Here is a 15,532-nt window from a genome sequence, read left to right as displayed (position 1 = left end):
TGGTGCTAGTGTTTGGGCTGGCTCTGGTGCCTCCCTAGCAGGAAAATATTGTTTCTTTTTTGTCATGAGTTATCCCAGTCTCTCAGAGAAGCCAGGCCAGAAGCATGGGCGATTAGGATCTAAACCCCTTCATTCTCTTGCCTCTATTAGAATCTTAATTAATTCAGGGCTCAGTTTTTGTTGCATGTTTCAACTTTTACAATTTTCCATTCGTCAAACCCCATCAAACTCAAGAGTGCCAGTGTCGGGTGGGTGGATGGACCCAGATCTGTTCTCCAGAGGTCTTTTTCTCTGAATTCCAAAACCAGACGCTCTCTGCAGGATGGTTTCTTGGGGGCTGCTTGCTATTGAAAAGCTGGCTCAGGAAGGCACCATGTAGGGAACCCAGTCCAGAGTTCATGTGGGCCTCAGATCAAGCCCCCACCCCCACCAAAGTACTTTGAACACATACTCAACTCTACAAAATTCATAGCTTCTGCTTACTTTTTTATTGTTTCTATTTATAAAATACCTTGGAGTGCTTTGCAAAATAGAAACCTCAGTTACAGTCCCCTGTTCCCCTGAGAATGGTGGCAGCAATCCCACACACATTAACCATCATGAACAGGGTGGCCTCATGTAGTCAGTCATCTCAAGGGGTCAGCTAAAGAATGACATGAGCCGCTCCAAGGCTTCTCTTCAGCCTCATGTGACCCCAATACAAGGAGGCCCTGAGAGTCAAACGTGGGTGGGTCCTGAGGCCTCAGAGACCAAGGGCTTGCACTGTAAAGGAGAGCACCTCACTCAGAGCCACCTTACAGATGAAAGACATTTGAACAAGATGGTGGCCAGCTAGAAATCCAGCCTAGGGGACATCCTTCTGGCAGTGCCAGATGAGCCACTTCTCACCCTATTCCACATCCCTCTACAAGGCCCCAGGTGCATGCCTTCTTTTCCATAAGTACCTGGTGGGCTGGATCACTTCCTAGCACAGACTCAGTGGGAAGTGGGATGAAAACGGAAAGTCACAGCCCCCTCTCTCCTAGACCATGGACACATGAAAAAATGTGTTCTTTAGTATAGGAATCTGCATATTTATATTATTATTATTATTAGTGCTGGGGACTAGAAGCCAGGGCCTGGAGCATGCTAGGCAAGCACTCTACCTCCACCACTTAACCACACCCCATTTCTGTCCCTTGGATGCTCCTGGGCCATCCTGTAACTCCATCACAAGCCACAGCCTGTCTTTATCCCTTCCCTTTAAAACTGTGGACCTGAGTGTGCAAAGGGAAAAAACACACAGCATGTGGCACCATAGCAAATTCTGCCAGGCCCTACAGGTTCAGTTTTGCCCCCACCCACTGGACTGGGGCTTGCTCCTGACCTATGAACAGAAAATTCTTGTCTATTGACCTCTGCTGAGAGCCTGTCCATCGGATTTGCCTTTGTGGTCTGGCCTGGTTGCCGGGACCAGGAAATGTTAGCTTGCAGCTTGCAGGTGTCTGATTCCAGGAAAAGCACCCACACCCAACTTTCTCCCTGCATTTGAATTCTGTTTATTTAAACCCAACCCACCCTATTTAAAGCCCTATTGCAACAGGCACTTGGGTGGGGGGGGCAGGTAGGTTCTCCAGTTTTCTCCCTTCTTCCTGAGGCTCCAAAACATTGACTTTCTTACCAGGGAAGAACAAGTGCATTCCCAAGAGTAGTCTGGGGTAGAGTGGTCCTGGCCCAGTCACATTTAAGGCAGTCACATTTAAGGGTGGCACTTTTTCTCCTTCCCTACTCTCCTCACACATATTTCTAGAAAAGGGCTCCCAAGCTTTATGAGGATCCAAAACTCTATCTTTTTAGGTCAGTATTATGTCCTCAATTGTCGCCAGCGGGAGGGAAAGATCATTTTCAGCAACTGGGGAAAACTAGAGGCACTTCTATGATGCATACATGCTGTAGATTGCCGAGGGGAGATCCCTTGACTGGTTTCTAAAGCCACCCTGTCTTCTGTTGCCACCCTGCTGGGCCCTGACTGCATAGAAACTCTAACTCTGATGGTGATCAAGCAGCCTTCAGAGCCCTACAACTGCTTTTAGGAGAAATCTTTCAAAGGCAAGAAGCCTGCCGTCCACGACTGGGGCTGCTGTGGGCATGGGCCCCATTCAAGGGAGTGGGGAGAATGCTGCAAAGCTCCTCCTCTCTCCTCCCAGTTCCGAGGCACCGCCTCCAAGGTGTGTTTCTAAGGAGTCTGGGCGTTGTCTTGAATCTCTAAAGCCACGCCCCCTTATGCGAAGGGCGTGAGTGAACGTCTCAACTCCGCAGATTCTCAGGCCCCTTTCCCTTGTTCTCCCCAAAGCCTCGTAGAGATTGTCCCCGCTGTAGTTGCTTGTCCCCTGATGGGCAGTAACTAGTGGTTTGGTGACAGGTAGCGGCCTCCACCAATGTTTAGGCCCTCGGCACGCGCTGGGGAACAAGGTCCCTCTCAGTGTCACCTCCAAACTAGATTCTTTAAACTTTAAATAAAGTGGGACCCGAATCCGGTTAGCGGCACATTAGATTGCAAACTCTAAGGAACTTTGCGTTGGAGTCAAGCATTTTAGCCACCATGCGTCTCGAGTTTAATAGTCCCCAGTTCCCTGCTACTCCTGAGACTACCGAAGTTCTCCGGCACTTCTGTGTCCTGCAACCCTGGGTCTATCCCTCAAGACTCCAGGGGCGGCTGTCTCGTAGATCAGCCCTGCCAGGTGCGGTGAGAGGTGCTGACTGCACCGCGCCCCAGGAGGAGCTGTGCCAGGGCCTCAGTGGCAGCAGCGGCCCGGGACCCTAGGCAGTAGTTGTTCGTTGGTTTCCTAGGGCCCCGCCTCCCGCGGAGGTTGGGTGGGGAGACTGCAGGGGAGGGGGCCGTACCCCCCCTCCTCCGTCCGGGCCGCGCCCCCACGTCTCCATGGAGATCATCCGGGCGCGCACCGTCCGGCAGGCTCCCTCTCCCCCTCAGACCCGGCCCAGGGCTGAACAATAAAAGACTGGGAGGGGTGGGGCGGGCCGGGGGCGGGGAGAGCGCGGGCGGCGGGGGCTCAGGGGAAGCACACCGCCCAGCCAGCAATCCACCGCCTGAGTCTGCTGGTCCTGCGGTGATCGCAGCCCCCGCCCCGCCCCGGGCCCGCCCAGCTTCCCACGCCCGCCCAGCGGAGTCGGTGCTGGGGCCACCTGGAGCAGCCTGGAGCTAGCGCTGCTGCAGGTTGATGCGCGGCGCCCTCCCGGGACGCGCGGAGGAGCCATCTTGAAACCAACTTGGCAAACTTTCGCAAAGTGCTCTCGAAGTGGAAGCTGCGCGGGAGGCCGGGCGCGCGGCCCCCCGTGTCCGTGCCAGGGCCCCCGGGGAGGCAGAGCGCGGGCCGCCCCGAGGGCCCGGCGCCGGGCTCGCGGAGCCGCCCCCCGGCTGTGCCGGGTGGATGCGGAGGTGCGCCGGGTGCATGGATTGTGCTCCGGCGCCCGGCTCGGGCTGCGGCTCCGGGCCATGGCGCCGTCACCGCCGCGCGTGCTGCCCGCGCTGGTATTGCTGGCCGCCGCCGCCCTGCCTGCTCTGGGGCTGGGAGCAGTTGCCTGGGAGCTGCGAGTGCCCGGCGGGGCCCGCGCCTTCGCCCTCGGACCGGGCTGGATCTACAGGTTGGATACCACTCGCACGTCTCAGGAACTGCTGGACGTGAGCAATGAGGGATTGGTGGCAGGGCGGCAGCGTGGGCCAAGCGCGGGGACCCGGGGCTGTACGCGCTTGACGCGGAGGCTGCTGCCGCTGCAGGTCCGACTGGTCGCCCGCGATTCCCCGACGACCCCGAGCCTGGTACTGAGGGCGCGCGCCTACGGTGCCCGCTGTAGAGTCCGGCTGCGGCGCCGCTCGGTCCGCGGTGCGGAGTTGCGCTCTCGGGCGGTCCGCTCAGTGCCCGGGCTCGGTGATGCGCTCTGCTTCCCGACCCCAGGCGGCGGCGGCGCAGCCTCGCTGTCTTCGGTGCTCGAGGCCATCACCAACTTCCCCGTCTGCAGCTGCCCGCCTCTGGCTGGGACCCGCTGCAGGCGCGGACCCATTTGTCTGCCGCCGGGAGGCTCTACGGGCCTGCGCCTGGTGTGCGCCCTGGGACGCGCGGCCGGCGCCGTCTGGGTAGAGCTGGTAATAGAGGCGACCTCCGGGACGCCCTCAGAGTCGCCCTCGGTGTCGCCATCGTCGCCTAGCCTGCTCCAGCCCCGGATGGGGGCAGTGCGACGGTCCAGGCGGGGCGCGGGCAGCAGCACCAGCCCGCAGTTCCCGCTGCCCAGCTACCAGGTGTCAGTGCCTGAGAACGAGCCCGCGGGCACTGCGGTCATAGAACTGCGCGCGCACGACCCAGACGAAGGCGAAGCCGGACGCCTTAGTTACCAGATGGAGGCGCTGTTCGATGAGCGCTCTAATGGTTACTTCCTCATCGACTCGGTCACGGGCGCAGTGACCACGGCCCGCGCCCTGGACCGCGAGACCAAGGACACTCATGTACTCAAAGTTAGTGCTGTGGACCACGGCTCCCCGCGGCGCTCAGCTGCCACCTACCTCACCGTAACTGTCAGTGACACTAATGACCACAGCCCGGTCTTTGAGCAGTCTGAGTATCGAGAGAGAATTCGAGAGAACCTCGAGGTAGGCTATGAGGTGCTGACCATCCGAGCCACCGACGGGGATGCGCCTTCCAACGCCAATATGCGCTACCGTCTGCTGGAGGGTGCAGGTGGTGTCTTTGAGATAGATGCACGATCAGGTGTGGTTCGCACCCGGGCTGTGGTGGACCGGGAGGAAGCGGCTGAGTACCAGCTGCTGGTGGAGGCCAATGACCAGGGTAGAAATCCAGGCCCACTCAGTGCCTCAGCCACCGTCCACATAGTGGTAGAAGATGAGAATGACAACTACCCCCAGTTCAGTGAGAAGCGCTATGTGGTTCAAGTCCCAGAAGACGTAGCTGTCAACACTGCTGTGCTCCGAGTCCAGGCCACTGACCGGGACCAGGGGCAGAATGCAGCCATCCACTACAGCATCGTCAGTGGCAACCTGAAGGGCCAGTTCTACCTGCATTCCCTTAGTGGGAGCCTGGATGTCATCAACCCCCTGGACTTTGAAGCCATCCGGGAGTATACCCTGCGAATCAAGGCACAGGATGGGGGCCGGCCTCCTCTCATTAATTCCTCAGGGCTGGTCTCAGTGCAGGTGTTAGACGTGAATGACAATGCACCCATCTTTGTGAGTAGCCCTTTCCAGGCTGCAGTGCTGGAGAATGTGCCCCTGGGCCACTCGGTACTGCACATCCAAGCAGTGGATGCAGATGCAGGGGAGAATGCCAGGCTGCAGTATCGCCTGGTGGACACAGCCTCACCTATCTTGGGGGGCAGCAGTGTTGACCCTGAGAACCCCGCCTCTGCTCCAGACTTCCCCTTCCAGATCCATAACAGCTCTGGTTGGATTACTGTGTGTGCAGAGTTGGACCGTGAGGAAATAGAACACTATAGCTTTGGGGTGGAAGCTGTGGACCATGGCTCACCACCCATGAGCTCCTCTGCCAGTGTGTCCATCACAGTGCTGGATGTAAATGATAATGACCCAATGTTCACACAGCCTGTGTACGAGCTGCGTTTGAATGAGGATGCAGCTGTGGGGAGCAGTGTGCTGACCCTTAGAGCCCGAGACCGTGATGCCAACAGTGTGATCACTTACCAGCTGACAGGCGGCAACACCCGGAACCGCTTTGCACTCAGTAGCCAGAGTGGTGGTGGCCTCATCACCTTGGCCCTGCCCCTGGACTATAAACAGGAACGGCAGTATGTACTGGCTGTGACTGCATCCGATGGCACACGTTCACACACTGCACAGGTCTTCATCAATGTCACTGATGCCAATACCCATAGACCGGTCTTCCAGAGCTCCCACTACACCGTCAGCGTTAGTGAAGACCGGCCTGTGGGCACCTCCATTGCTACCATCAGTGCCACAGACGAGGATACAGGTGAGAATGCCCGCATCACCTATGTGCTAGAGGATCCAGTGCCACAGTTCCGCATTGACCCAGACACCGGCACCATCTATACCATGACGGAGCTTGACTATGAGGACCAGGCTGCCTACACGTTGGCCATCACAGCTCAGGACAATGGCATTCCTCAGAAATCAGACACCACCTCTCTGGAGATCCTTATCCTTGATGCCAATGACAATGTGCCCAGGTTCCTGCGGGATTTCTACCAGGGTTCTGTTTTTGAGGATGCCCCTCCATCTACCAGTGTCCTCCAGGTCTCTGCTACTGACAGGGACTCAGGCCCTAATGGCCGCCTCCTATACACATTTCAGGGTGGGGATGATGGTGATGGAGACTTCTACATTGAGCCCACATCTGGCGTGATCCGTACCCAGCGCCGGCTGGACAGAGAGAATGTGGCTGTTTACAACCTTCACGCTCTAGCTGTAGATCGAGGGAACCCTAATCCTCTTAGTGCTTCAGTGGAAATACAGGTGACTGTCTTGGACATTAATGACAACCCCCCAGTATTTGAGAAGGATGAACTGGAGCTGTTTGTAGAGGAGAACAGCCCTGTGGGTTCAGTGGTGGCAAGAATAAAGGCCAATGACCCTGATGAAGGTCCAAATGCCCAGATTATGTATCAGATTGTGGAGGGCAATGTGCCTGAGGTCTTCCAGCTGGATCTACTGAGTGGTGACCTCCGTGCTCTGGTTGAGCTGGATTTTGAGGTCCAGAGGGACTATATGTTGGTGGTGCAGGCCACATCTGCTCCTCTAGTAAGCCGGGCTACCGTGCACATCCGTCTCCTGGACCAGAATGACAATCCACCAGAGCTGCCTGACTTCCAGATCCTCTTCAACAACTATGTTACCAATAAATCCAATAGCTTCCCCAGTGGTGTGATCGGCCGCATCCCAGCCCATGACCCTGACCTATCAGACAGCCTCAACTACACCTTTCTGCAGGGCAACGAGCTGAGCCTGCTGCTGCTGGATCCTGCCACAGGAGAGCTGCAGCTCAGCAGGGACCTGGACAACAACCGGCCGCTGGAGGCGCTCATGGAGGTGTCTGTGTCAGGTGAGTGGCCTGTGGGGAGGAGCTGCTCCCTTGGACCTCTTAGAGAGCTGCAGGGACCCACCAATGGCTGCTAGGACATGCCTAGACACATTTGGGCCTGGGCAACCATCCTGGCATTTGCTGCTATGATTGGTAGCATGTTGGGGGTGTGCTACCCACCCAAGCCCATGGAGGAGGAGTCCCTCATTGCTTCCCTCAGCAGTTTTGTGGGGAGCATGCCTGGGCTGCTTCAAGCTCAAGTGCAGGGCTTTTCTGTGTTTCTCCCAAACCGTGCAGTTAAAAGCTGGCCTGTGGGTTATCCAGTGATGCTCCCTAGTAAGCCTGTTGCATGCATGACTGTCTGGAAGGATCAAAGGTCACTCCCTACTCCATGTGCCAATTAGTTCCCGGGTGGGACCGTTGGAAATTGCTGGATGGTCCCTGAGTCACCCTGTAATATGACTGGTGTTCTCTTGGTCTAGCTTTTCTGTCTCCTCTAGATAATAACAATCGGCTCATGTATGCTGCCTTTGGGGTGACTCTTTGAAAAGCACAGCCCTGTTTGATCTCGGCTCCTGTCCCTGGACACAAGCTTATAATTTGGGAGTATTTTCATAGACTGTTCAACTTAGTGTGAGAACCAGCGAGCCTGTTTTGGGCCTGTGGGGGAGGTGCAGGAGGAGGGGCAGAGAGGAGAGGAAATGTCAGCTCAACCATAACAGGCTTGGCAGCAAATCTGCTGTGTAACAGGGCCTGGGTGCTGGGAGACCCAGTGGAGAGAAGGTTGAGCAGGGGCTAAGGGGCAATGAAAGGGCCCCAGTGGCTCTGGGAGGGGTTCAGGCTGCTTAGGGTTCACGGGTGTAGATTTGATCAGCTGGTTCAGGTAACCGGCCAATATACCCGGAAGGATGGCTCAGGTGTGTGGACTCCTGAGTGCATGTTTTTTCATGTGGGCAGTACGTTATGGGATGTGTTATCTCCATGGGAATGGGGAAGAATGGAAGGTCAGTTTTCTACCTGTCTCATCTCAGTGTTGGCTGGTACTCTTATGTAGTAGCGGGCTGAAGATGACTAGCTTTCCTTCCAACCGTCTCTTACTACCATCTCAGGGCTTGGTTTTAAAGCAGTGTGGTGACCCAGCATGGCTTTGGGCACAATCTATCTGTTGGGGAGAAAGTGTAGAAGCCACTACAAACATACTTGTAGGTTATTAGCCAGGGTTGTGATGACTCCTGGCAGATTCCACTTCCTATGCAGTTATGTATATCTTTTAGATAAAGCAGAGTAGAAAATTTGGAAAAATGGTCAGGCTTAGATTTGGGGAGAATATAGAGTGTGAATGGGGAGCAGGTCCATCCTGGGAACAGAGGCATTTGTGTGTCTGCAGTGTCCCTGATGTGGGCATCTCTTAGACTCCAGGACAGGCTCTCATGGATTGACTGACAAGAGGCCGTGGGTTCCTACTGCATGTGTAGATACACAGTCTGACCACAGCTGTGGTTCAAGGCTCCTACTTCATGGTGACCATCAGTGATTCTTTTCTGAGGTTGCACTCTCCTGTGAATCCGGAGCCTTGTGTGATAATGAATATATCCTGCTCTGGTTCCCAGCAGCTTTCTAAGTTTCTTACCTCTGGCAACTGGAAGTTTTACACACAAAGACATTGAGGCTCAGGGTGTAAAGCCACAGCCAGTGGAGCCCTGGATCTGTGATGAGCGTGAAGCCACCTCATCCTTCCCACTTCCCTTTCTCACCTGAGCTGCTAAACTGACTTTATTCCACTGTCATTTGGGCGCTCTGTTGGGATATGCATACTGCCATAACTGTTTCTTCAAAGAGAAGACTCACTGTGACTGCAAGGCCTGCAGGTCTCAACAGCAGGCCTGTGAAGAGACCAAGCCAGGCCTCGGTTCCCGGAGGCAACTCTTACATTTTATTAAGGAACAGTGTGGGAAAGCTGTTGATTCAGACTCACTCAGCACTGTTTTCAGTGCCTAGTAATTGGCTGTACAGGATTTACAGCCATGCCCTAAAGCCTTTGAAGCCGCTATTACCTATTACCGCCCTGGAGTGCTAAATGTGAGGCCTGGCAGTGATTGGGTCTTGTGGGAGCCCTTCCTGGAAGGGCTGTGAGCCTTCAGCCAGGAGAGGAGACCCATGGCTTGGGAAGGAGCATCTAGGGGTAGGACCCAGCCGGTGTGCAGGATGTTCTGGGATATGCAGGGGAGGAGGTAGTTCACAGCCTGGCCCTGGGTCCTGCATGGTCTTTTTGACTGGAAAAAGATTGTTATGGTCTGTGGTGCTTCTCAAAGATAAAACAGGTTTTTTAATTTTTCTTTTTAATATTTGAGTCTCTATGTGATGATTCAAATAGCTGGCATTTTTGCATGTTGGATTTTTTTAGATGTTTCTTTTCTATGTGAGGTGTCTGGATGCCATTTTCTATTCTGTGATGGGGACTTTTTCTTATGGACACTGGGGAGACCTATGTTGGCCTTCTCTAATAGCTAGTTGAGAAGCTCAAGTGCTGAGGCTTTCCCCTTATTGGTCTTTTAGTGATGCTGACATTCCATCCCACTATTTATATATTTAGTTAGTGGGTGGACGTGCATGGGGGTAATGTGCCGTGGTGCACATGTGGAAAACTTTCCAGGAAATTGGTTCTCCTCTTCCATCATGTGAGTCCCAGGCTTGGTGGCAAGCACCTTTACCTGCTGAGCCTTCCCACAGGCCCCAACACTGACATTTTTTAACATACCTGGAACATGTAGGTGCCTGTAGATTCAGGGACTCAACCTTGCCTTGGAGAACATGGCTGTTGGCAGGAAGGTACAGTTCCTGCTACTACTATTAATGTGTGTCACAGACTTGTGGATGTGGGGAAAGTAGCATTTGTAGGGTAAAAATGGGTGGCTGATGAGTCACTCAGACATGTCAGAAAACATCAGAACTCAGCCAAATAATCAGGTTGGGTAACCTCACTATTTGCCCTAATGGGGAGTGCACGGCGCAGAGCCGTCTAGGCTTGATCGGCTTTCGAGAGTATTTGCCCAGTTAAACACAGGATATCGCAGTGACTTTTCAATAGGAGATTACAAACAAGGAAATGAGTAGATGATTGTACCAGGCATGGTCTGGATGAGCCATGTTGTATTTCCCCTAAAACTCAACAGTTAACAAAGAATCAGAGGAGCTTAAACTACCCCCTCGGCAGAGCTGTCCTCATCTAGTAACACAAACCACCCAGAAGAGTTAGGTACTTTGGGCAACCAGTTAACTGAGGGCTCGTATATCTTGGAGCATCTGTCTGTCTGTCTGTCTGTCTGTCTGTCTGTCTGTCTGTCTGTCTGTCTATCTATCTGGTACTGGGTCTCTCTATGTAATCCTGGCAGTCCTGGAACTCATTATGTAGACCAGGCTGGCCTTGAACTCACAGAGATCTGCCTGCCTCTGCCTCTCAGGTACTGGGACTAATGGTGTGTACCACCATGCCCAGCTAGTGTTTATTATTGGATAACTACTGTGTGAAAAATCTTGATGGGTCAATGTATCCCCAGGCCTTCTAGAGATGGATGGAGATAGATAGATAGATAGATAGATAGATAGATAGATAGATAGATAGATAGATAGATAGGCACAGAGGTTCCAGGAGGTCAGGGAGGACTGGAGGAAAAATGGAGGAGAGGGACTGTCCAGTGTGGACTGGGCAGCAGGTGCCTGGCAGGGAGACCTGGAGTGTCAGGCTTCTTTGTATCTGGGGAGGACAGACCATAAGGCACCATCAGCTTTGTCAAGGGAGTTTGGAGCAATGGCTGTGTCATGTCCCACCTGCTGCTGCTGGAGGTGTGAAGGAGAATAGAGGAAGCTCAGGAGGCTGGTCTTGCCCCCTTGAGGGTGTGCCTGTGGAGTGTGATTGATTGGCAGGGCAGAGATGTGCCAGGCTAGGACATCAGATGCCAGAAGATGAGAATGTCAATGGCAGTTGGCTGCTCTATGTCGGGAACTCTCCCCAGGCCTGTCAGGGCATATTCAGTTCTTGAGCTGCTGCTTCATGATGCAGGCAATAGTGTCATCATTCCATCCCAGAGAAAAGCAAGGGCAAGGTGCACGGGGCACTTAGCCTGTGGCAGCAGTGGGGTAGCACACAAAATGTGTATGATCAAGATAGGGCACAGGCCTCCCTTAGGGAATCACAGCCTGAGTGGACTGATGGCTGGAAAGGGCTATGTGAGTTGAACCAGGAAGGGACACAAGAAGAATGGAGGGGGTGACCAATAGCACATGGGGTCAGGGAGCTGAGGTTAGTGGTATGACTGAGGTGAGCCCAGTGTAGGTCCTTGTGTCTCCAAAAGAGCTGATGAATAGGTGCCTCTATTGCTGGGAGTAAGGTATATAGAAAAGGCCTAAGTCTTGGCTGGGGGTGGGGGAGTGACACAATGTCAAGGTAAGGTCAAGAAAGAATGACAGTATGTGCAAACAGCCATGCAGATGTTTACCTGTTGGGGGTCCGTCCTGGCAGGGGTATTGGGAGTTGGGTGCCTATCATTGCTGGGCAGCAGTGCTGTGTCTCTTTGGGTCATTGCCTGAGGAGGAAGGGCCTGGGATGTGGCTCAGCCACCAGCCACAGGGTACCTGCATACATCTGGACACTTACCTCAGCACCAGGCATAGCTGCAGGCAGATGGAACTCTGGAGTGACCTTATGGTCCTTGATAGCAGTCAGGGAAGGATACTGATGGCATGCCTCAAAAGTGGTCCATGTTCCTGATGATACCAGAACTCATTCGGGACCTGCTATCACCATGGAGAAGACCACATGGGTTTGGGCTAATGCACTTCTATTAGAATCAGGTCAGGGAAGTGGATGGCTGGAAGATGGGGGCCCCTGGCAGCAATGTGTGTGCCTGGGGCGTGGTATGTGGCCCTGTGCCATGGGCCTCTGTCCCTGCCAGCACTGGGATTCAAACAGGTAGATCTTATCGTGTGAGGCAGAGCGTGTGGAAAATACTCATAAGTTTGGCATGACTCTTTCAGTTCATAGCCTTGGGGGAAATAGTTTGCTAAGGTTTTTTTTTTTGTTGTTGTTCTGTAACTTGAACACAGGTTTGCATAAATGTCTAGAATTAATAATGCTTGGTGTAGTGTGTGTGTGTGTGTGTGTGTGTGTGTGTGTGTGTGTGTGTGTGTGTGTAGGGAGGCAGGGTGCAGTGAAAGGCCTTGGCTTCCTGCTGCCTCCCAATATGGTGACCTGTGCTTGAATGGGTAAGAGACCACCCGAGGAGACATAGAGGGCTGGCTCCTTCACTGCAGGCATCTGAGAGACCAGTTGCTCGGCTAACCTCTGTAAATTGTTTCTGGAATGAGCCAGCCATCCATTTGAAGGAGTCCAAGGGTTGAGCTCCTGCAGCCTCCACACAGGTGATTGAAGGCAAGGGTACCCCAAAGACATCTTCAGTTCCTCTTTCTGTGCAAGGGGACAGGCCAGGAAGGACATGTATAGGTACACCCCCACCCCCCCACCAGGAAACTGTGGCTGAAGAACCTGGGGATACCTTGATCCACTTACCTTTTGGGATGTGACATTCCAAAGGTGCGAAAGCCCCTTGTCACTGTAGCTGCCGTAGGGTCTGATCTCTTGAAGACCAGGAGAAAGGCCCCAGGGGTCCTTGTACTACACACACACACACACACACACACACACACACACACACACACACACACACACACGAATCCACTTTAGATAGAGTCTACTTCAGCCATTCAACATAATTTTAATTCCTTCTAGTGGCAATGAGGGCCATCCTGCAGAACAAGAGGGTTGCTGCGACACAGGATCCTCTGGGGGCTGAATGTGTCCCCAGTAACTCAGGGTCCCTAAATAAGGAAAAGGAGTCATGCTGACTCTAAGCTCCTTGGACTGGTCAGTTACATCAGGTGTCAAATGTGTACCGTATGTGACATGTCTTGTTCCAGAGCTGTTGGGATATATGTGTTGTCATTGTGCCTGCATTTTCCTGGAGTGCTGCTCGTGAAAGTGAACTTTGGGTGAGCAGATGAGCCCTGAGTGTCTGTGGGTTTTCCATCAGAGTGACAACTCCCTATTTTTCAGACATGGAGATAGCCTTGCATCCCTGGGTAGCTATACAGCGAACGAGTATCAGAGGGGAGATGAAGCATGGCTCTCCCAGGCCATACCAGCCTCTTTTCTCTGTCCCTGCATTGGGTTTTCCAGGCTTCCTGTCAACCATGGGGTTGCTCTGTTGGAGTGTTTGGATGTTGCTGGTCCCACCAAACAAAGGAAGCTATAGATCCTGGTTTGGGGATTATTTGCTGAGGTCTCAGGAGAGGGCAACTCCTTTAGGTGGGAGTACTGCCTTTCTTGGACCCCATCCCTTTCAGGTCCAATGTCCCACCAACCATTTTACCTCCAGTCTGAATTCTGGAGCTGGGAGGGTGCTGCTGATGGAGGGAAACAGGTAGCATCTGTCATCTCCACCCAGACCTGGGCACAGGGAGCCACTAGCCATGGGGAGGTGGGTGGAGTTTAAGACTCAGAGATTGGTGTGAGACTGCCTCTCCTTTGGGCCTTTGGGTCCACTTGGGTCATGTGGCACAGAGTCTATCTTCCTGAGGTGGCTAGATCTCTGTACCTCAGTTTCCTCAGTGGAACAGGACCACCAGGCACCATCTGCAGGGGTATGGTGAGGGCTGCTAGAGATGCTGCCTAAGATGTGATGGCATTTGGGACTGTGGGTGTCCCACTGACTGGACTGGATGGCAGGGGCTAAGCACCCCTTCCTCTGATATGCTGGTGAGTAGTCTGTGGGGACTGTCCTCCCTTGCTGCTTCATTCTCCTGTCTTTGTGTCTGTCTGTCCTCTCTGCTTCCAGCATGCCAGAACATCAGGGATATTTGTCCACTTATAAAGGCCTAACTGGCAGCCAGCAGAGACCTTGGGCAGCTAGAACGTTCCTTGAGCAGAGGTAGTGACCACAGGACTAGGGAAATCAACCTGGTAGGCACAGTTTTGAAGAAAGGTTGGTTTTGGGACCCCTGTGCACCTGCATTAATTTGAACTGAAGAGTGTGGTCCAGCTGAGGATGGTTTTGCATAGCTGTCTGCTATTGCTGGTCCAAAATTCGTGAAGTAAGACCCTGTGTCCCAGTCCCTGTCCTCACACTGTCTGTCAGCTCTCCCTTCACTGGGCTGACATGGAAGGAGGGAGGGAGGGAGGGAGGGAGGGAGGAAAGGAAGGAAGAGAGAGAGAGAGAGAGAGAGAGAGAGAGAGAGAGAGAGAGAGAGAGAGATTGTTTCTGTATGTCTTCTTGTCCCTTTGTGTGTGGTGGATGACATTCTATCAATACTGGAATATAACATTTCCTTTTCACTCTCAGGTATGGCCCCAGTTGCTGGGGTGATCCTGTCTTCTGCTCAGGTGCCTAGTGGCCACCTCTTCTTTCTTTGCTTTGCACACCTTTGGCTTGGTCTTGTCCTTGGCACAGTGCCTCTTTCCTGCTCCACCCCCAACTTGTGGGAACTTTCCCTGCTTCCTGTAGTCTCTCTCCCTTCCCTGAGGCCTCATGGTCATGTGGTCAGTGCCTGTCTTTTGTAGAGAGGGTGGTCTTGGAAGGGTCACAATGGGGGAGGCTGCAGAGCTGGGTAGCATGCTTAGATGTAGCCCCGTGGGATGAATGACAGAGCTGAGGGGCTAACAACACTAGAGAAGGGGGTCTTAGGGAGCTGACTCTGTCTCTGTGGGCTCTTGTGTGAGGAACAGTCATAGGAAGCTGTGGACTTCCTGGTGGACACACTAGGTAGAGGGGTGCAAGCTTCTTGGTGTGGGGTGCCATTTAGGCCAGTGAAGTTCCCTCTGAGATTTGAGGAAGCAAACAAAAGGAGCTCATGCTGAGCTGCACAACTTCCCTCTGAGGCTGGCTACCTCTGGACTGTGAGCCCCTCCTTTCTATATTTGCTTATTTATTTATTTGGGGGTTCATGTGCCTGCCGTGGCATGTGCAGTTCAGTCAGGGGGTAACTTGTGGGCGTCAGTTCTCTCCTACCTTGTGGGTTCTAGGAATTAAACTCAGATTAGATCATCAGATTTGGTGGCAAGTGCCTTTACCTGCTGGTCTGCCCCGCCCCCATGTTCCTCCTCCCTCCAGCTATTATCTTTCTTCCCTTTCCCTAAGATCTCCTTCTCCCTTCCACCCTCCATTCCTTCTTTCCTTGCATTGTCCAGGCTGGCTCAGAACTGGCTATACAGTTCAGACTGACTTCAAACTCCTAGCCATCCTCCTGCCTCAGCTGACCAATTGCTGGATTAGAGGTGTGAATTATTATGCCCAGTTTATCTTTCTTTTTTTCTTTTTTTTTAATAGTTTTTCCTCTGCCAGTTCTGTGTTTTGATTTAAAAACAGTTTCAGGATGTGATCATATCTAATCTAAATGACGGTTGGTTAAGGTAAACT

General features: G+C 53.3%; 1 protein-coding gene across 2 annotated transcripts in view; it reads left to right on the top strand.

Moving 5' to 3' along the window:
* The first annotated feature begins 3,493 nt into the window (after positions 1-3,493).
* The window catches only part of Celsr1 (cadherin EGF LAG seven-pass G-type receptor 1), a 147,308-nt gene continuing 135,269 nt past the window's right edge, over positions 3,494-15,532 (top strand). Inside the window, exons 1-2 of one of the 2 annotated variants that reach the window (XM_035440807.1) lie at positions 3,494-3,853; positions 3,890-7,085. In XM_035440807.1, the coding sequence (XP_035296698.1) occupies positions 3,494-3,853; positions 3,890-7,085 (3,556 nt within the window). Of the gene's footprint in view, positions 7,086-15,532 lie in introns of both variants that reach the window. The other variant, XM_027396193.2, reaches the window with a different exon arrangement.

The sequence above is a fragment of the Cricetulus griseus genome, chromosome 2 (genome assembly GCF_003668045.3).
Source record: "Cricetulus griseus strain 17A/GY chromosome 2, alternate assembly CriGri-PICRH-1.0, whole genome shotgun sequence".
In the NCBI taxonomy this organism is placed as follows: Eukaryota; Metazoa; Chordata; class Mammalia; order Rodentia; family Cricetidae; genus Cricetulus; species Cricetulus griseus.
Note: the sequence above shows the minus strand (reverse complement) of the source record. Positions and strands in the feature narration are given on the sequence as shown.